The sequence below is a fragment of the Astatotilapia calliptera genome, chromosome 23 (genome assembly GCF_964374335.1).
Source record: "Astatotilapia calliptera chromosome 23, fAstCal68.1, whole genome shotgun sequence".
Taxonomy (NCBI): domain Eukaryota; kingdom Metazoa; phylum Chordata; class Actinopteri; order Cichliformes; family Cichlidae; genus Astatotilapia; species Astatotilapia calliptera.
Window position 1 is genome coordinate 46,565,949 of NC_137443.1, and position 15,020 is coordinate 46,580,968.

The 15,020-nt window shown below is 39.4% G+C and overlaps 1 protein-coding gene across 2 annotated transcripts in view; it reads left to right on the forward strand.

The window, feature by feature from the left end:
* The window catches only part of LOC145424053 (neuronal membrane glycoprotein M6-b-like), a 47,900-nt gene extending 35,588 nt beyond the window's left edge, over positions 1-12,312 (forward strand). For both annotated transcript variants that reach the window (XM_080296842.1, XM_080296841.1), the window contains exons 2-7: positions 4,368-4,554; positions 7,692-7,851; positions 8,382-8,550; positions 10,535-10,608; positions 10,700-10,765; positions 11,412-12,312. In XM_080296842.1, coding sequence (XP_080152968.1) covers positions 4,368-4,554; positions 7,692-7,851; positions 8,382-8,550; positions 10,535-10,608; positions 10,700-10,765; positions 11,412-11,564 — 809 coding nt within the window. In that variant the 3' untranslated portion in view covers positions 11,565-12,312. The remainder of the gene's footprint in view (positions 1-4,367; positions 4,555-7,691; positions 7,852-8,381; positions 8,551-10,534; positions 10,609-10,699; positions 10,766-11,411) is intronic.
* The last annotated feature ends 2,708 nt before the right edge of the window (positions 12,313-15,020 follow it).

Below are 15,020 nucleotides of genomic sequence, written 5' to 3' on the forward strand. Positions count from 1 at the left end.
CATCTCCATTCACCCTTTTCCTTTTTTTTCTGAAACTCCTGACTTTATGCTGCCTTCAACTCTTTTATTCTATCCCTGTGTCTTTAGCCTTCGCTCTGTGCAGAAAGCAAAAAGAGCAGGCGTCTGTTATCATCCTTTCTCTTAACTCTTACCAGCAGCCACAAATGTATAGTTTTGCACTGTAGGCCGAAGCAGCTCACTTGGAAGGAAAACAAGCTTTTTAACAGTAGGGGGATGTTAATCCTCAGTGGCAGCTTTGACTGTCATATTATTTGCTGCTCTGTTGTTTGACAATATTAGCAGAAAGTCTTTTGTTCTGACTTATTGGTGGGGCACCTTCACAGACAGCCTGTGAAACGTCCCCACAAACTGATGCGTCGTCCTTGGTGTGAGATTGTTGAGGTGATATATGATGCAGCATCGTAGCGGGAGCGTAACATATTGTCTCAGCGATTAACTCCAGCTGGCTCACTGTAAGTGCTGCATGGGCGTGCAGTCATATTTCAGTCGAAGAGCAGAGAAGAAGGCAGAGATAGATGCAGCGAGCTATAAACCAAGAGAGATGGGCCAGCCTCGGTGTTTCACCTAAATTCTACTCTAATGAATAGCCCATTGATTTCCATTAGGGCTGGCTTGAGCTGACCACTCTGGCCTGTCTGTTTCCCATTAGCGCAGTTTTAAACTGAGGCTGACAAACAGTCATAGCCAGAGGCAGACCAGAAGAAGCGGCCTGACCAGTGTTTAAAGAAACCTATGAATTCATCCATGACGCTGCATGGAGCCAAGGAAAATACAGAGTTAACAGCAGAATATAAGCCTTAAAATCCAATCACGCTATCTCAGGATTTGCCTTAAATGAACAAAGTCACCTCGGTCACATCCATGAATAGACCTGGACGATAATATCTCCCGGAAGTTCTTGATTTGCATTTGAAAAAGCAGGGTTATCACGTCTCTTTTGGTTTTATTCTCTTTTCCAAATTAAAGAAAAAGAAAGAAAGGTCAGAAGACTTGCACACTAAATTGCCTGTTGACACAGACGTTTTATAGCAGGATGAAGTGTCAGCCGAGAGCAGCTTTTAAACCTCCTGGTTGTCATTGTATCGACCACCGACTCCATTGCAGGCCCCCTGAGGCCTGGCCTGCTTCTGGGCTCAGGAGTTTAGAGCCATCCAGCCTTATCAGCTGAACTTCTCCATCAGCCCGTTTTCTTCATTAACATTAATAGGATTTGGATCTATTACGCAACGAGGCTCCGCTGCGTTATGCAACGTAGAGTCTTCATCAACAGCAACACTCTTTGGAGGGGAGCAGTTGCATCTTAGACTTATGGTTCAGTTATGTTCACGCAGATGTAGACTCTGAGCTTTTAAAGAGGGACATGGGCATTGACCAGAGTGAACATTTCTTTTTAGATCAGAGAAAAACAAAAAACTGTGTGACGTCTGTGCATAAAATCTATTTCAGAAGTTGTTTAAAAATGTGTGTAAGCTTTGTAAAGTAATGCTGTTTATTAAATTGTGAAAATATATGTATGTATATAATCTTTTTTATAATTATTCAAGGGGTGGAATAAAAGTCACACTAAACATTTTTTGTCATTACGTATATGTAAGGATATGTAATTAAATTCAATTTAATTTTATTTATATATCATAAAAACAGTTGCCTAAAGGTGCTTTAAACTGTAAGGTAAAGACCCTTCAATAACAGAGAGATATGTAACGGTTAAAAATGATGCTTGCAAGCTTTTCCTTTATTAGTTTCTACAGTTGAGATTTTTACTCTAAATTCCGCAAGAAGAAAAATTCCTTTTAAACTGTAACAGTGACAGGAAGTGCACATTTTTATACTTGTGCATAGAACAAATCATGTTTCTGGTAGTGAAAGTTTGCTTCATCAGCTGCAAACACAAATTCTCATGTCAATGTGACATTCCCGTGTTCAGCAGGAAAACCTTTTCCCCAGCAGTTTAGCGTGTTAGCATGCTAATCTTTGCTAATAATCAATACTAACAACAGCAAACTACGATAACATACTGAAGCCTGGCTGGTTCAAATTCTAACATTTACAGTAGTCACAGTGTAGTGTGTAAGCAGGTCAACTTTTGGTTTTGGTTTAGAACTAAACCCTGAAGAAATCTGAGGAAGCTAAAATGTTAGCTTTGAAGGCATTTGGTTATCAACTAAAGCATTAATCAAGTAAGATTTGGTGTGAAGAAAGCATATAAGGGATCACCAGTAGTCACCAGCACATGTCACATCGGTTAGCATCATCCACTCTTGTTAAATAATTTAAGTCTGGAACAAATTAATATCCAAAAGATAAGCATTACCATCTGGCTGCACCACTGCATGGATGAATAAAACACAATTTATAATATTCAGGTCGTGGAAGTCAAAGCTAATCCCCGGTCTATTTCAGGAAGCAAAGTGCTATTGTTGTTTTTCCTTTGTCAAGTTATTTATAAGTTAATTAGCTTATTATATAAGTGACTTAATTAAATGGGAACATATAATGTGATAACTAAATTTAAAAGGTAATAATCGCCACATTTAGCTTCAGCATGGTGGAGTATATTTTCTCCCAGCAGTAATTTTATTGATGATTCTTTCCCCCGGGGAGGCTGAAATCCAATCTGCTCCTTTAAGCTCATCAATAACGAGTGTCCACAAGCTTACAACCCTACCATGCTCTCTACTGTGTAGTGGCAGAGAAGGTTTTTTCACTATAAAATGACACTCTTGTTGCATTTTGGTGAAACTTTCTTCCCTTCCGGCCAACCTTGAGATGGTCTTGTGTCTTTCTGCGTATGCACGCATTCAAGTGTGCGGTTTAATTGCTTTGTGTGGGAGGCTATCACCTCGTGTCATCACCTGCCAGAGTCTATTGATTGAGCTTGACGTTGATAGAAGCTGTCAGAGAGTCTTAGCGCCGGCTTGTGTGGATGTTGAAGTGAATTTCATGTTCTGATAGAATCAACTGTCAGATGCATTAAAGAGCTGCGACTAGCACGAAGGGTGTTATTCTCTAATGCTCGCTATCAACTTTAGTAGCAGGGGCTGTCAGCTATAGATCGTCCGATCTCTGCAGACCTTCATGTGCAGGTTCTGAAACACGCGTAATGTGATAAATCACATTTCCAAGGTTTCACATACAGGAATGTCTGAATTGAACAAACTTCTGAAAATAAAATTATGATGCTTCAAAGCTTCCGGTTGGAGCGGGTTGTCATGGAAACAGCAAAGTGGCACGCACAAGACATTTCATTTTGTCTTTTTTCCTGAGTAACTTCGTGGTTTATTCGAGGAGTTATTAAGATTCGAACTCTCGAGCTCAACACAGTGTTTTATTTGCCCTCTTCATCATCAGTCCTTATCCTCTTGATTGTGAGAGGGAGCAGAGGCAGCAGGGTGCACAGTGTTTGCAGCACCTGTATCTCCCAAGCCCATAACTCATGCAGGGAGCCTCACACACTGCTGCGGTTAATGGAAAACAAATTTACTAATTCATCATCATCACTGTGTAGAAACTGCTCGTGCACAAGGGATAATTTTAAATTATTCATCACTCTCTTTTGACTTCTGAAAAAAGGCAAAATCAGCTGCAGAAAGCTGGAAAATATGCACACGGGCACAGGCAAATCTCAGTCGTTTTCCGCCTGCCCTAAGAAAATGTCCAATTTGTCAATTTCTTGTTGCATAGAAATCCCAAATACTTAAAGCATAAGAACTCCAAATCTGTTGTAATCATTCTGGTCTACAAAAATAACGTAGCTCATAGGAATTTATTTTAAACCCATGTAGATTAGGTCATGAGTTAATCTTGCAAGTTGGTCATAACAAAGAAAAAAACTAAGTAGTTTTAAGATTTGAGCGTGTACAGCATGTACAGTAGCACAGCTTACATGTAATATTTAGCTCAAAGTGAACACACTCTTACTGTGAATGATGCCGTGATTAGCCGCTCGACATTCCCGACATGGAGAGGTGTTCTGCTCTGAAAGATGAGCATAAAGCCCTTGAAGCGTGCACGCTTGATTCAGCCCCAGCAGTGCAAACATCCATGCAGGTTTCTGCCTGAGTAAAAATCAAAGAGCGGTGGACAAAAAGGCCCGTCGAGTGTTGCGCTGAGTGTCATCAGCAGAGGCGAACAAGTCTCTATGTGAGATGTCACGTTGCCACAGTCAGCTTTCGTTGCTATCATTAAAATCATACATTTGAATTGCGATTTTGCCATGTGTGTGCTTTCAAATCTGACCTATTTGCTCTTGTATCCTTCCTTAAAGCTTTCTGTCTTTGAAGCTTTCTAGCAGCTAAATGCAAAAGAACACCTATGGCTCAGGCTCTCTTTGTCTCCCCCTATAGGATGTTTCGAGTGCTGCATCAAGTGTCTGGGCGGGGTGCCCTATGCCTCGCTGGTGGCCACCATCCTCTGCTTCATAGGTGTGGCTCTGTTCTGCGGATGTGGCCACGTAGCGCTGACTGGGACTCTGACCATGCTGGAGAATCACTTCTCCAGGGTATCTAGCGACCACGCCACCCTCACTGTGGTGTAAGTCCACTGAGTTTCTAATCCAAGTGTAGTTCATCACTAAGGCGTTCTCTTACTTATGATTTTATCACATGTCACTTATGGAAAAGATTAGACATGGATAAGTCCTGTCACTGTATTTCACTTACTCCCCTTCTTTTACTTAAAAACTGGTATGACCAGAATTTACTGATATTATGCTTGCAATGATCTGCTGAGAAGAACCCACCACATTGTGTGCCATAACTTAGAACCCTTAAACTGGTAAACTGGTCATGTTAGAAACAGTCAGAAAATTATTACTTAAAAGGTCAAGGTTAGAATTGTATGGAAGAGGATTAGGGCCACTGAAAGGGGGGAAAAAGGGATCTGAGATTAAAATCTGGAAAACAAAAATCCAGCCCCAACCCCCTTTTTTGGCCCTAATCTTCTCCCACAGGACTGAAATATATTTTTTGGTGATTATATTTAAAATGGATCCTGACATAAATATAAATCTTGGGGTGCTTATACACTCTGTAATGTCAGGTATTCAGAAATCTTTATCTAACTTAAGTTAGGCCCACAATGCTGACCTGGATAATCAGCAAAGAAAAGGAGTCGATGGACCGTATAGTTCTGTTTTCATTTATTCAGGTTTTGCAGTTATATGACTGCTAACCACATGACATAAACTATTTTGGATTTGTAAACCAGGTTAAGGTTAAGCAAAGAAAGAAGAAGGAAAAGTTAATTCCATAAATATTTGCTACAGGTTGCTCGCAGCCACGAGGTGAAATTGGTCACAAAGAGATGCAAAACCCAAGAACCTCCTCGTGATTACCTTTAGCTGTGATCACCCAGAGTTTATGTTGAACATGACCCGTCTGCAAACACTTGCCAACTAATTCACTGAGTGATCATGAAACTGTAAAGCCCATGACGCAAAGCAAAAAGGCAAAAAGTGGCATCTACACTAAGCCAACCTCAGGCATGTTTTTATTCACACCTTGTCAGGTGTAGATAATAGACATTTATGCCTTGGAAACACCCAGAGAATCTTGCACTGCCACTGTAAGTTGAGTTGAGTAGGGGTTGCAGAGGGCCATAACAGCCACCGTCTTTCATGCAAACTACATGCATTTGCAGTAATCTGTAGCAACAAGGGTTTTTTTTGGTGCAGCACACTCTTTGTGATGGATTTCTCCCAATTACAGCCTCCGATAATCAAACACCAGCTAATCAGAGAATGCAAACCTTTCCCCAGCAACCAGTGGTTGTATTTTGTCCAATATGGCGAACAACTCTCATCAATGTGCCCCACAAAAGAAACCTCTAACAAATCCCCCTAGTATTTTGGTTTAAACATGTTAAAAAAATAATCCGAAATATAACAAAAGCTCTCATAAACCATAAGTTAGTGGATAGAACTGTCTTTGATTACCTTTCACTATAGTCTACATATCATCATAAAGTTCAAACTCTAGTCAGAGAAAACAGATTTCAGTACGATGGTTATCAACATGGTCTGTTAAGCCTTCCTTTCTGCTTCCTGTTCTCTACTTGTACACATAATAGAATAGAATAGAATTCAACTTTATTGTCATTGCACATGCACAGGTACAGGGCAACGAAATGCAGTTTGCATCCATCCAGAAGTGCTTTAGTGATATAGATATATTACAATATATATTAGCAATAATATAGATATGTGAGTATATTACAGAAATGGGTCTATTATGGTATGTTATAATGTACACGGTATGATGTTGTGAATATTCTATAACTATAAGTATGTACAGGCTGTAGTGAGTACAAGCTATGTACAGGATATGAACAGGATATAAATATGAAAAACTATACAGAATATGAAATAAATAACTTTACAGAATCTGAGATATACAGCTATACAGAAATGGGAACTATGCAAGTTGTAAACAGTTGTAGGGTTAAAAAATATCGAATGTACAGAATGATTATTTACACAGAGCTATACAGTAGTGCAGTTAAGATAAGTGAGATATAATTCCTACAGAGGCTATAAGAGGGGTGTTTCATGTGTCATCTGACTCTTCGTGCTGACAAAGTCATCCCCTGTCTAGTCCACTCAGAGATGTCGTCAGATTATGATGATAAAGTGGTGATTAAAATTTATAAGGAACATAAAAAAGAAAGAAAGACAAATTCATATTTCGATCTTTATCTATCGTAATCTTGGGATTTAGTGCAGAGCATTAAAATAAACATTTTAACTTAAATTCATGTATTTTAACGCTGCTGTTTCCTTCTTACGTGATGGCTGCACGTTAGAGCTGTGAAACTTTAAATATAAACATTAAACATTACTGTCCCGTAGTCTAACAAAAGAAAAGTTATTATTAAGTTGCCTGAATAGGTGTTTTTGAAAATAAATACCCTAATCCGTTTTTTAATCTAATATTCTAGCTTCAGTTCCAGCAGTGGAGAAAAGACTTAGCAAGAGATTAGAACCAAGTATTAAAACATGTATATATTGTCTGCTTCACCAGCTGCATTCAAATGCCAGTGACACTGTGCTGCCGTTCTGCTGCTGTAACATTACACTTCAGCTTCATTCTGAAGCTGCACATATCCTACAGTAGAGTATTTATATTATACTTAAAACATGTTGTGGATAGTAGAATCAGCGAAACTGTGCGATCTGAATCTATTTTAAACTGAAACTCAGAACATAACCTGAGTTATTACAATGATTTAGTCAGGAAAAAGACAGACTGATAGAAAATTCTTTAAGCACAACAAAGCTTCCTGACCAATTAATCCAGCTCTGTATCACATCCCTTTGTCCCAAAAGTCTACATTTTAAGTAAAATTTAAATTATGTATCACAAATGTCTAACCTTAACCAACTTTAGCCACAAAAACTGCATCTAACATTAGCTAAGATGAACCACCATGAGCTAATGGTACTATTATCTAAGGTTACCCAACGATAGTCAATATAATACAATATAATCTTGATCTTTATCTCTTTAAAAAAAGGTAAAAGTAGTTAAATGAAACATAAAATAAAAAGGGTTTTAGCTTACACGAGCTAACATTAAACAGCATAAAACATTAGCTTAGGGTTTCATTGGTGCAGGTTCATATAACCTTGATGTTTAAAGCTAATTCCTTGCTTTGCCTCTGTTTTTGTTCAGGATTCAGATTTTTCAGTACATCATCTATGGCATTGGCTCCTTCTTCTTTGTGTACGCCATCGTCCTGTTGGCTGAGGGCTTTTACACCACCAGCGCCATCAAGAAGGAGCTGCAGAGTGACTTCAAGACCACCGTCTGTGGACGCTGCATCACCGCCTTCGTATGTGAACACACAAATACACACACGCACACATAAGCAGCTGCAAATCATCACACCCACTGACCCAGTTAGACTTCAAATTAAAGCCTCCAAATGAGACTTAATGACTTTGATGTGTATTTTAAAATGTTCCTGCTTAAAGTAGTTTAGTGGCTTAAAACAACAAACAGAAAACGGTCCTTCAGTATGCTTTACATGCCTGAATAAGGGTCATCAAGTATTTCAGAGACCCAGTCACACGCATTTACACGTTTATGAGCACGTGCGCATGACAAAGACAGATATAAACAAATACTTGCACATACACAAATGCTTAAAATCCCACTCGAGCCTTCAGGGTAACTCTGGCACTGTTTGTCCTTTCTACCCTGATTACTCTAATTGCTGCAGATGTCGGCTAACATTAGCGTAAACCCTGATTTGCCTCTGATTTGTGTCCGTATAAACAATCTCAGCCTTTAAAAAATATTCTTTTCTTTTTTATAAAATCACAATTTTTCTCTTTATTTCCACTTGTCTCCTCTCCTCAGTTCATGTTCCTGACCTACATCCTCTTCCTGGCCTTCCTTGCCATCTTCGGCTTCACGGCGATCCCGGTTTTCCTCTTCTTTAACATGTGGAATACCTGTGCTACCATGAAATCTCCCTATGCTAACATCACTTCTCCTGACTCCATCTGTGTGGATGTCAGGCAGTACGGTCAGTAACTTAGAAATGACGTGAACTGTATTAGTTAAGTTTATGTCTGATGCATTCTTTCGGTGATTGAATGAACCGTACATGTGTGGCATACGTAGATTTTATAAGTGAAATTGGCTGACATTAGCCCATTTGAGCTAGGTTGGCTAGCTAGGTATAGGCTAGCTCATAATTCTCTGAACTTTTATGAGATATTTTGTATCTTTCTGTACTAATATCATAGTTTTCCCTATAAAGGATAAACATTAGTATTGAGAGGCTAAAAAATCTTACATAAATTAGCACTGGAACAATAATAAATGTTCAGATACTGACGATGAGAAATCTGTCAATTTAGTTGTTTTTGAAACATGCAGCCTGTCAAAATAAATTAATCACTTAGCACCAATAAATCTTTGAAAGCCTGGTTTTTATTCTAATAGTCATTGCTGTAAGGCTTTGCAGTTCCCTAGCATTGTTTCTTACCTCCTTCTCCAGTCAACAAGGCCAGTCTGCCCTTTATATTTTTCCTGTAGCTCTTGTTCTGCCCACCTTATGTTATCACAGCTGACACATTTTCATCACAGTTTGTGCAGGAGTAGTACCTGCCAGACAGGTGGGCCTCCATTACTTGGTTATAAACAGTTTGCAAATAATATGTACAGATGATTTGTCGTTTGTAACTCAACAACCATTCCTTGTTGCTCCAAACTCATGTTAGCTCATATGCAGGGCTACATGCAGCCTGAAGGAGAGCTTGTTTATTCAAATGTGCTATATGTAAATTAGGAATAACAAAGCTAAACTGCCTCCTCCTAAACCTATTAGGCTTATTTTATTCTTTTTTCGAATCACATGTAAAACCACATACTGACAATGTATACACAGTGGTTCTTCCTGAGGCAAATGGCCGACCTCACAATGAAAAATATACATATATACACTGTATCTGTTTACTATGTACAGTATAGTATGTATGGAAACATCCAAGAAGATATGCAACACTTGGAAATCATAGGTTATGAAAATCTGTACAAAATATTTTAAAGTGCTGTATAAAATGTAATAGAATTGTGGCATTGCTGCACCAGACCAAAGATTTAGATGATGAAACCTGCTTTCATGCTAATCAGTTCACTTTAAAACCATCTTCAAAAGATGTCTTAAAAAATAATAAATCTGTCATGGTACCGGTCTTTAAAGTTCAGGAGAAATTCCCCTGATCAAGAAATATTCTGGCTAACTTTAAAAAGTCTGCAGCAAAATAGGAAAAACATCCAGGTTCCTCTCTCATTTCCACACAGGCGTTACCTGCAGGCAGAAAACTCTGGAACAATTTTTCAGGCTTTCCCCTCCTTATAAACGCCACCTATTCATCTCCAACCACTTTAAATGTCATTGTCTATGCACGAAGAGGTCAAACGAATACATTTAGATTATTGAGAGCGTGACTGGATCTCTATGAAAATCCACCTCAAAGCAGTGTTACAGCACAGCAACACTCCCCTGTGATTGCGTGTGTGGTCATCAGTCTGATGGCCCAACGTACAGTACGTGACCCACATTTGAAAGACAGCTGGCTCGCTTACAAAGTAGGATGAGGATCACATATGCTTCATTGGCTGCGGTGCTGCACTAGCACGGCGTGTGAAATATTAACCCCAATTACTCAGTCGTCAAATTATTGTCAGCAGTTTTGGAGCTCCAGCTGATGAGTGATTGAGGAAAGGTTTTAGAAGCTAAAACAAGCAACTGCACACAGTTTGTTTTTTACAGATAGCAGCCTATAGCAGCAATCCCCTAAAGTGATTCTACAGTAAAAAGAAAGAAAGAAAGAAAGGAAAAAGGGATTCACAATGACCCACATTTTTCCAGCAGCAGCCCTGTTTCCTTTAATCTTTATCTGCGCCTAATGCATAATGCCTTCAATCATATCACACAGTCTCTGGGGAGGAAAAAGCTTCTTGTCTCAGTCCTGTGACGTTTCATCTCTCTGATCCCGCAGGTGTTATTCCCTATAATGCCACGCCAGGAAAAGCTTGCGGAGCCACGCTGGGAGAGATTTGTAACACCAGTGAGGTGAGAGGATGCTGACCTCCTTTGTTTTTTTCCTTATTCCCTCGCTCTCCTTTCCTCCCTTCACTAACCTAGCTTCTCTTTCTCCCCGCAGTTCTACTTGTCCTACCACCTCTACATCGTTGCGTTAGCCGGCGCCGGAGCCACCGTCATCGCACTGGTAAGCTCCTCATGATCCCACCGATGCGGTAGTGTGCCGCTCAAAATATGCATGTTGCTATGGCATGATTATCTGTTTCCACGGCAACCTCTCCGCCTCTCACATATGTCCTTCTATGGGTTTCTGCAGCCCGCCTCTGTGCATGCGCTCACCAAGGGTCAGTGTTTTACTCTGCTGCGGAGGTGGGCTTTTTTGTTTTGAGTCCAGGGAGATGGAGATGCTCAAAAAAAGCATTAAGCAGTACTCCAGATGTTGGCACAGGGTCAGCTGGAAGCTCTGTGTACTTTGATGTGTTACAAAAGGTGGAAAGACATGCTAGAAAAAAGTCACTGAGGAAAACTGGCTTGTACAGTAATGTTGCTCTGGAACATTTTCATTGTTCTCAGGTTGGTTTCTATTAATATATTTGGATGTTTTCTACATTTAGACATCGCTAAACTTCAGTGGGCACAAATCAGTAGTGTGGGATGAGACACTTGGGGATTTGGCACACAGATGTAAAACAGGGTGTAACAGGACATACCAAAAACATGCACGCAGAGGTTTTTGAGCACATTTTGAATGCATGTAATAATAGAAGTAGTAGTAGTAGTATGGAGTTAGTTCCTGTGCTTGAACATGAAGAAAAAATCTTGTATCTCTTCAGATCCACTACCTGATGATTTTGGGGGCCAACTGGGCCTATCTGAAGAGCGCCGCCTCCACGCACGATTACCAGGACATCAAGACCAAGGATGACCAGGATCTGGAGGCTGAGGCACGCTCCAAGGAGGGCCAGAACTCGTCCTCCTACTCATAAGGACAAGAGAGCCCAACACCACCATCCGTCTTCTCTCCACACCACAACCCCCCATCCCCTTGCAACAACTAACACCCACCCTTTCCCTCCGTTAAAACAAACCACCTCGGTCATGTTTGATAGTCCCAAAACCTCCTGATTCTCCATCCTCTTCCCTTCCGCAGTGTTCATTAAGGGTTGTGGGCACGTCCTCACACCTGAGGGGAAGAGAATAGAAAGTCAGGAGAAGTGGCAGGCCCAGACGGAGGCGGATGCTTTCAGAATGGGAGAGCTCGCCCGCGGGGTCGAGCTCAGGTACAGTACATCAGTTCAGAAGCGTCTCTTCCCTCGTGCTTTTGGGCGGCGACTCGTGAACGTGGCCCGGCTGTGATGGCCTCGCGCCCTGAGCCAACACAGCCTCTCGACACACAGCTCCTAACAGCCTAAAAAAGATAAACATTGTTCACTGCCTGCATCGACCATAAAAAGCCAGGCAGTGATCAACTTCCTCTGTTTTTTTGGTGTTTTATATGCATATATATATGAATATGAATATATTGTGCGAATGTGTACGAATGTTGTTGTTTTTTTTAATACTCTCTGAAAAGTATGCCAGATACTATTATGATCTTTTTTCTTCTTTATGTTTTTGCGCTCATAGGTTTTTCTCCTTTACTTTTCTTTCCATCTTTAACTTCTTTTGCTAATGCTCGTTGTTGCACTATTAAATAAAGAAAAAAAAGGGACAATGAAAATCCCTTAAAAAACATGTACCACTCCAATCCCTTCTCTCATAGAAATACCTAAAATTATGTCAAATCATGTGGTATCTCAAGGATTATTATGCATTTACATGATAAGAGTTTATTTACTCATTAAGGCACTCACAGTTTATTTAAGACCGGAGAGGTAGCAACCTTTGAAGCAAGGAAAAGCTTCGAGGAATACGCTCATTTGCTTTCAGGTCAAGGATTAGAGGAAATGATTAAAAGCTGTCTGTATGATTTGTAAAAAGCTTCATCATAGCGCTACGGTTAGCATAAAGACTGGAAACACAAAGACTGGTATTGTGTCTGATTTAAGATGTTTCACTTCAGTGTAGTACACAGTGTACATAATCATGTAGTGTATGAATTTTGATTTGTTTCAGCAAGTCATGCACCTACAGAAACAACAGTTGTAGCGTTGGATCAATTGTTGCGCTAGCTAATGTATTTTGTGAACATTCCTTTTTGTTGAGACGCCGACCAAATATTAACCTAATTCACTCTACAATGAAGATGATTAAGTAATACAAAATGCAAAAATCAATCCAAAAACAAACACAAAAACACTAATGCAAGCAGCTGAAGAAAGATATCTGCTGCTGTTAGCTAGCTAGCTACCTAGCATTGGTAGGGCCTGCTGGCTGAAACATTGTTTGTAAAGCCCTCCTTTTCCAGTTCATAGCTAAAAATTGTTTGATGGGTCCTCCGTTACCACTTTTGGGCTAATAATTAATTGAAGGGCCTTGTTTTTCCAGTTCTTGGCTAATGTTTGCTGGTTCCTCTTTTTCTGTTATTTTTCCGCTACAAGATGGTGGTCATTATTAAAAGTGAGAAGTTCAGCCTTACACACTTCCTGTAGCCATACTTTTTAGTATTAATGCATTTATGCATTCAAAACAGCAAGTGCAAGTAAAGAAGTACATCATTTTAGTACTTTCTTACGCATTTTAGTGCTTGATGTTTATTTACTGACAAAGGTGGTATGGATCTACTCATCTAGCTCTTGGCAAGAAAACATATTAGCATACTTCTGAATATGAAACTGATCTTTTGAAGACCAAAATGGGGTTTTGCTACACTCACCACCAGCCGCAGCAGAAATCAAAGATAAATCTGTCCGGGTCTTAAAAAACAGACACACACCTCAGGTATTAAACCAAGTCTGATTTTCCACCAGTTGTGTACTTTTCCTAAAACATCACCATTTAAACTCTTCTCCAGACTGCAGTCCTGTGTGAATTATACAGTAAAAACTTCTTCTTTCACTTCCTTATTTTGAGAAAGTTCACCTGTAAATAGCCGAATGACCCTAAAAACATGAAATAGCTCCGTTCCCAAACCAATGAGAACACAATCAGTCATTTGCCATGCAATTTTTTTCCCACCAATATATGTAAATGTACCCTTTGAGATATGTGTTTAGCACTCAGATACTAGTTCTGCATTTGATATAATAATTGTAATGTAACATCTTAAATGATATGTCGTGAGAGGGATAAAGTGCAGTCACATGATATGATGGATTGAGGTGCTTGTGACGTATACATTTTAAAATGTGACAAAAATATATATAGTGGAAATTGATTTTTAATGTTTTACCAGTTTTAGGCAGCTGAGTTCTTCTTGTAAATTAGTACTAATTATTTTATGGAACATGTCTGTGCTTATTTTTGTTCGACGGCCGACCAAGTGAGTGACTCGAGACATGAGGGGGAGTCACTCTTTTCTTCATTTCTCCTATTTTATTTCCTTTTTTTTATACGTCATGCCTCTCAAATGAGCCACAGAGACTGTTTTTGGATGTTTACACTGAATAAAACAAGTCAGGAATTTTCAGACATTAATTTTATAACCAGATATTGTTTAATAATCATGAACTATATTCTATATCAGTCATTACTGGTTAGTTCACCCTCAAAAAACACTGAAGAAAACAATTTTTTGAACTTTGATGAGATGAAGCATGTCAGTATTGTCCATGTGTGCAGCTGTCTATTCTGTAAAAAAAAGGACTATATTGCCATGTGTGTTATGTTTGATAAATATACGTGCTTTGCCGCCAGGTCGATGTAAAGGCAAACTTCAATTTCCTATAAGACGATGCGTGTCAGGGTGTTGTTGTTTCCTTGTTATTTGCATGAAGGAGACATGACTGTGTCTTTGCAGTTTTTCAGGTGATGTGTAGTCAATTGTAATGACAACTATGGTAGGCGGTGTTTGCCCCCTTCCTTCCTCCCCTTCCACCCACTCTTTTCTAAAGAAAACTCCATTGTACTTTGATGGCATTGTAGTCCCTGTAGGTGTTTCATTATGGTTTTATTTTTTAAGTTGGAAATAGTTCTATGACTCCTATATAGTGATGATTTTTGTAACCTTCTCTAGTAAAACCGATATTTTTTATTATCGTGACACCGTTGCCTCCCGCCTCTTCCTTGTGATTTTTATGGACACTTATTTAAAAAATTAAAGTGAAAGTATAGATAAGAGACTTCTCTTAAGGCTCCAACTGGTGATTTGAATCAAAAATGTATAAAAAAAAAAAAGAAAAACACAGCAGAATAGCGCTTGGAGTGCATTTTTGTACAGTAATGGGAACAAAATGCAAAGCTTCAGCTTAAATATCAAACATTTCTCTAAATAAAAAGCAATGTTGAAGGGAAAAGGGCACACATGAGCATATTCTCTTAATGTCGTTATGCTGTTTTGTTAT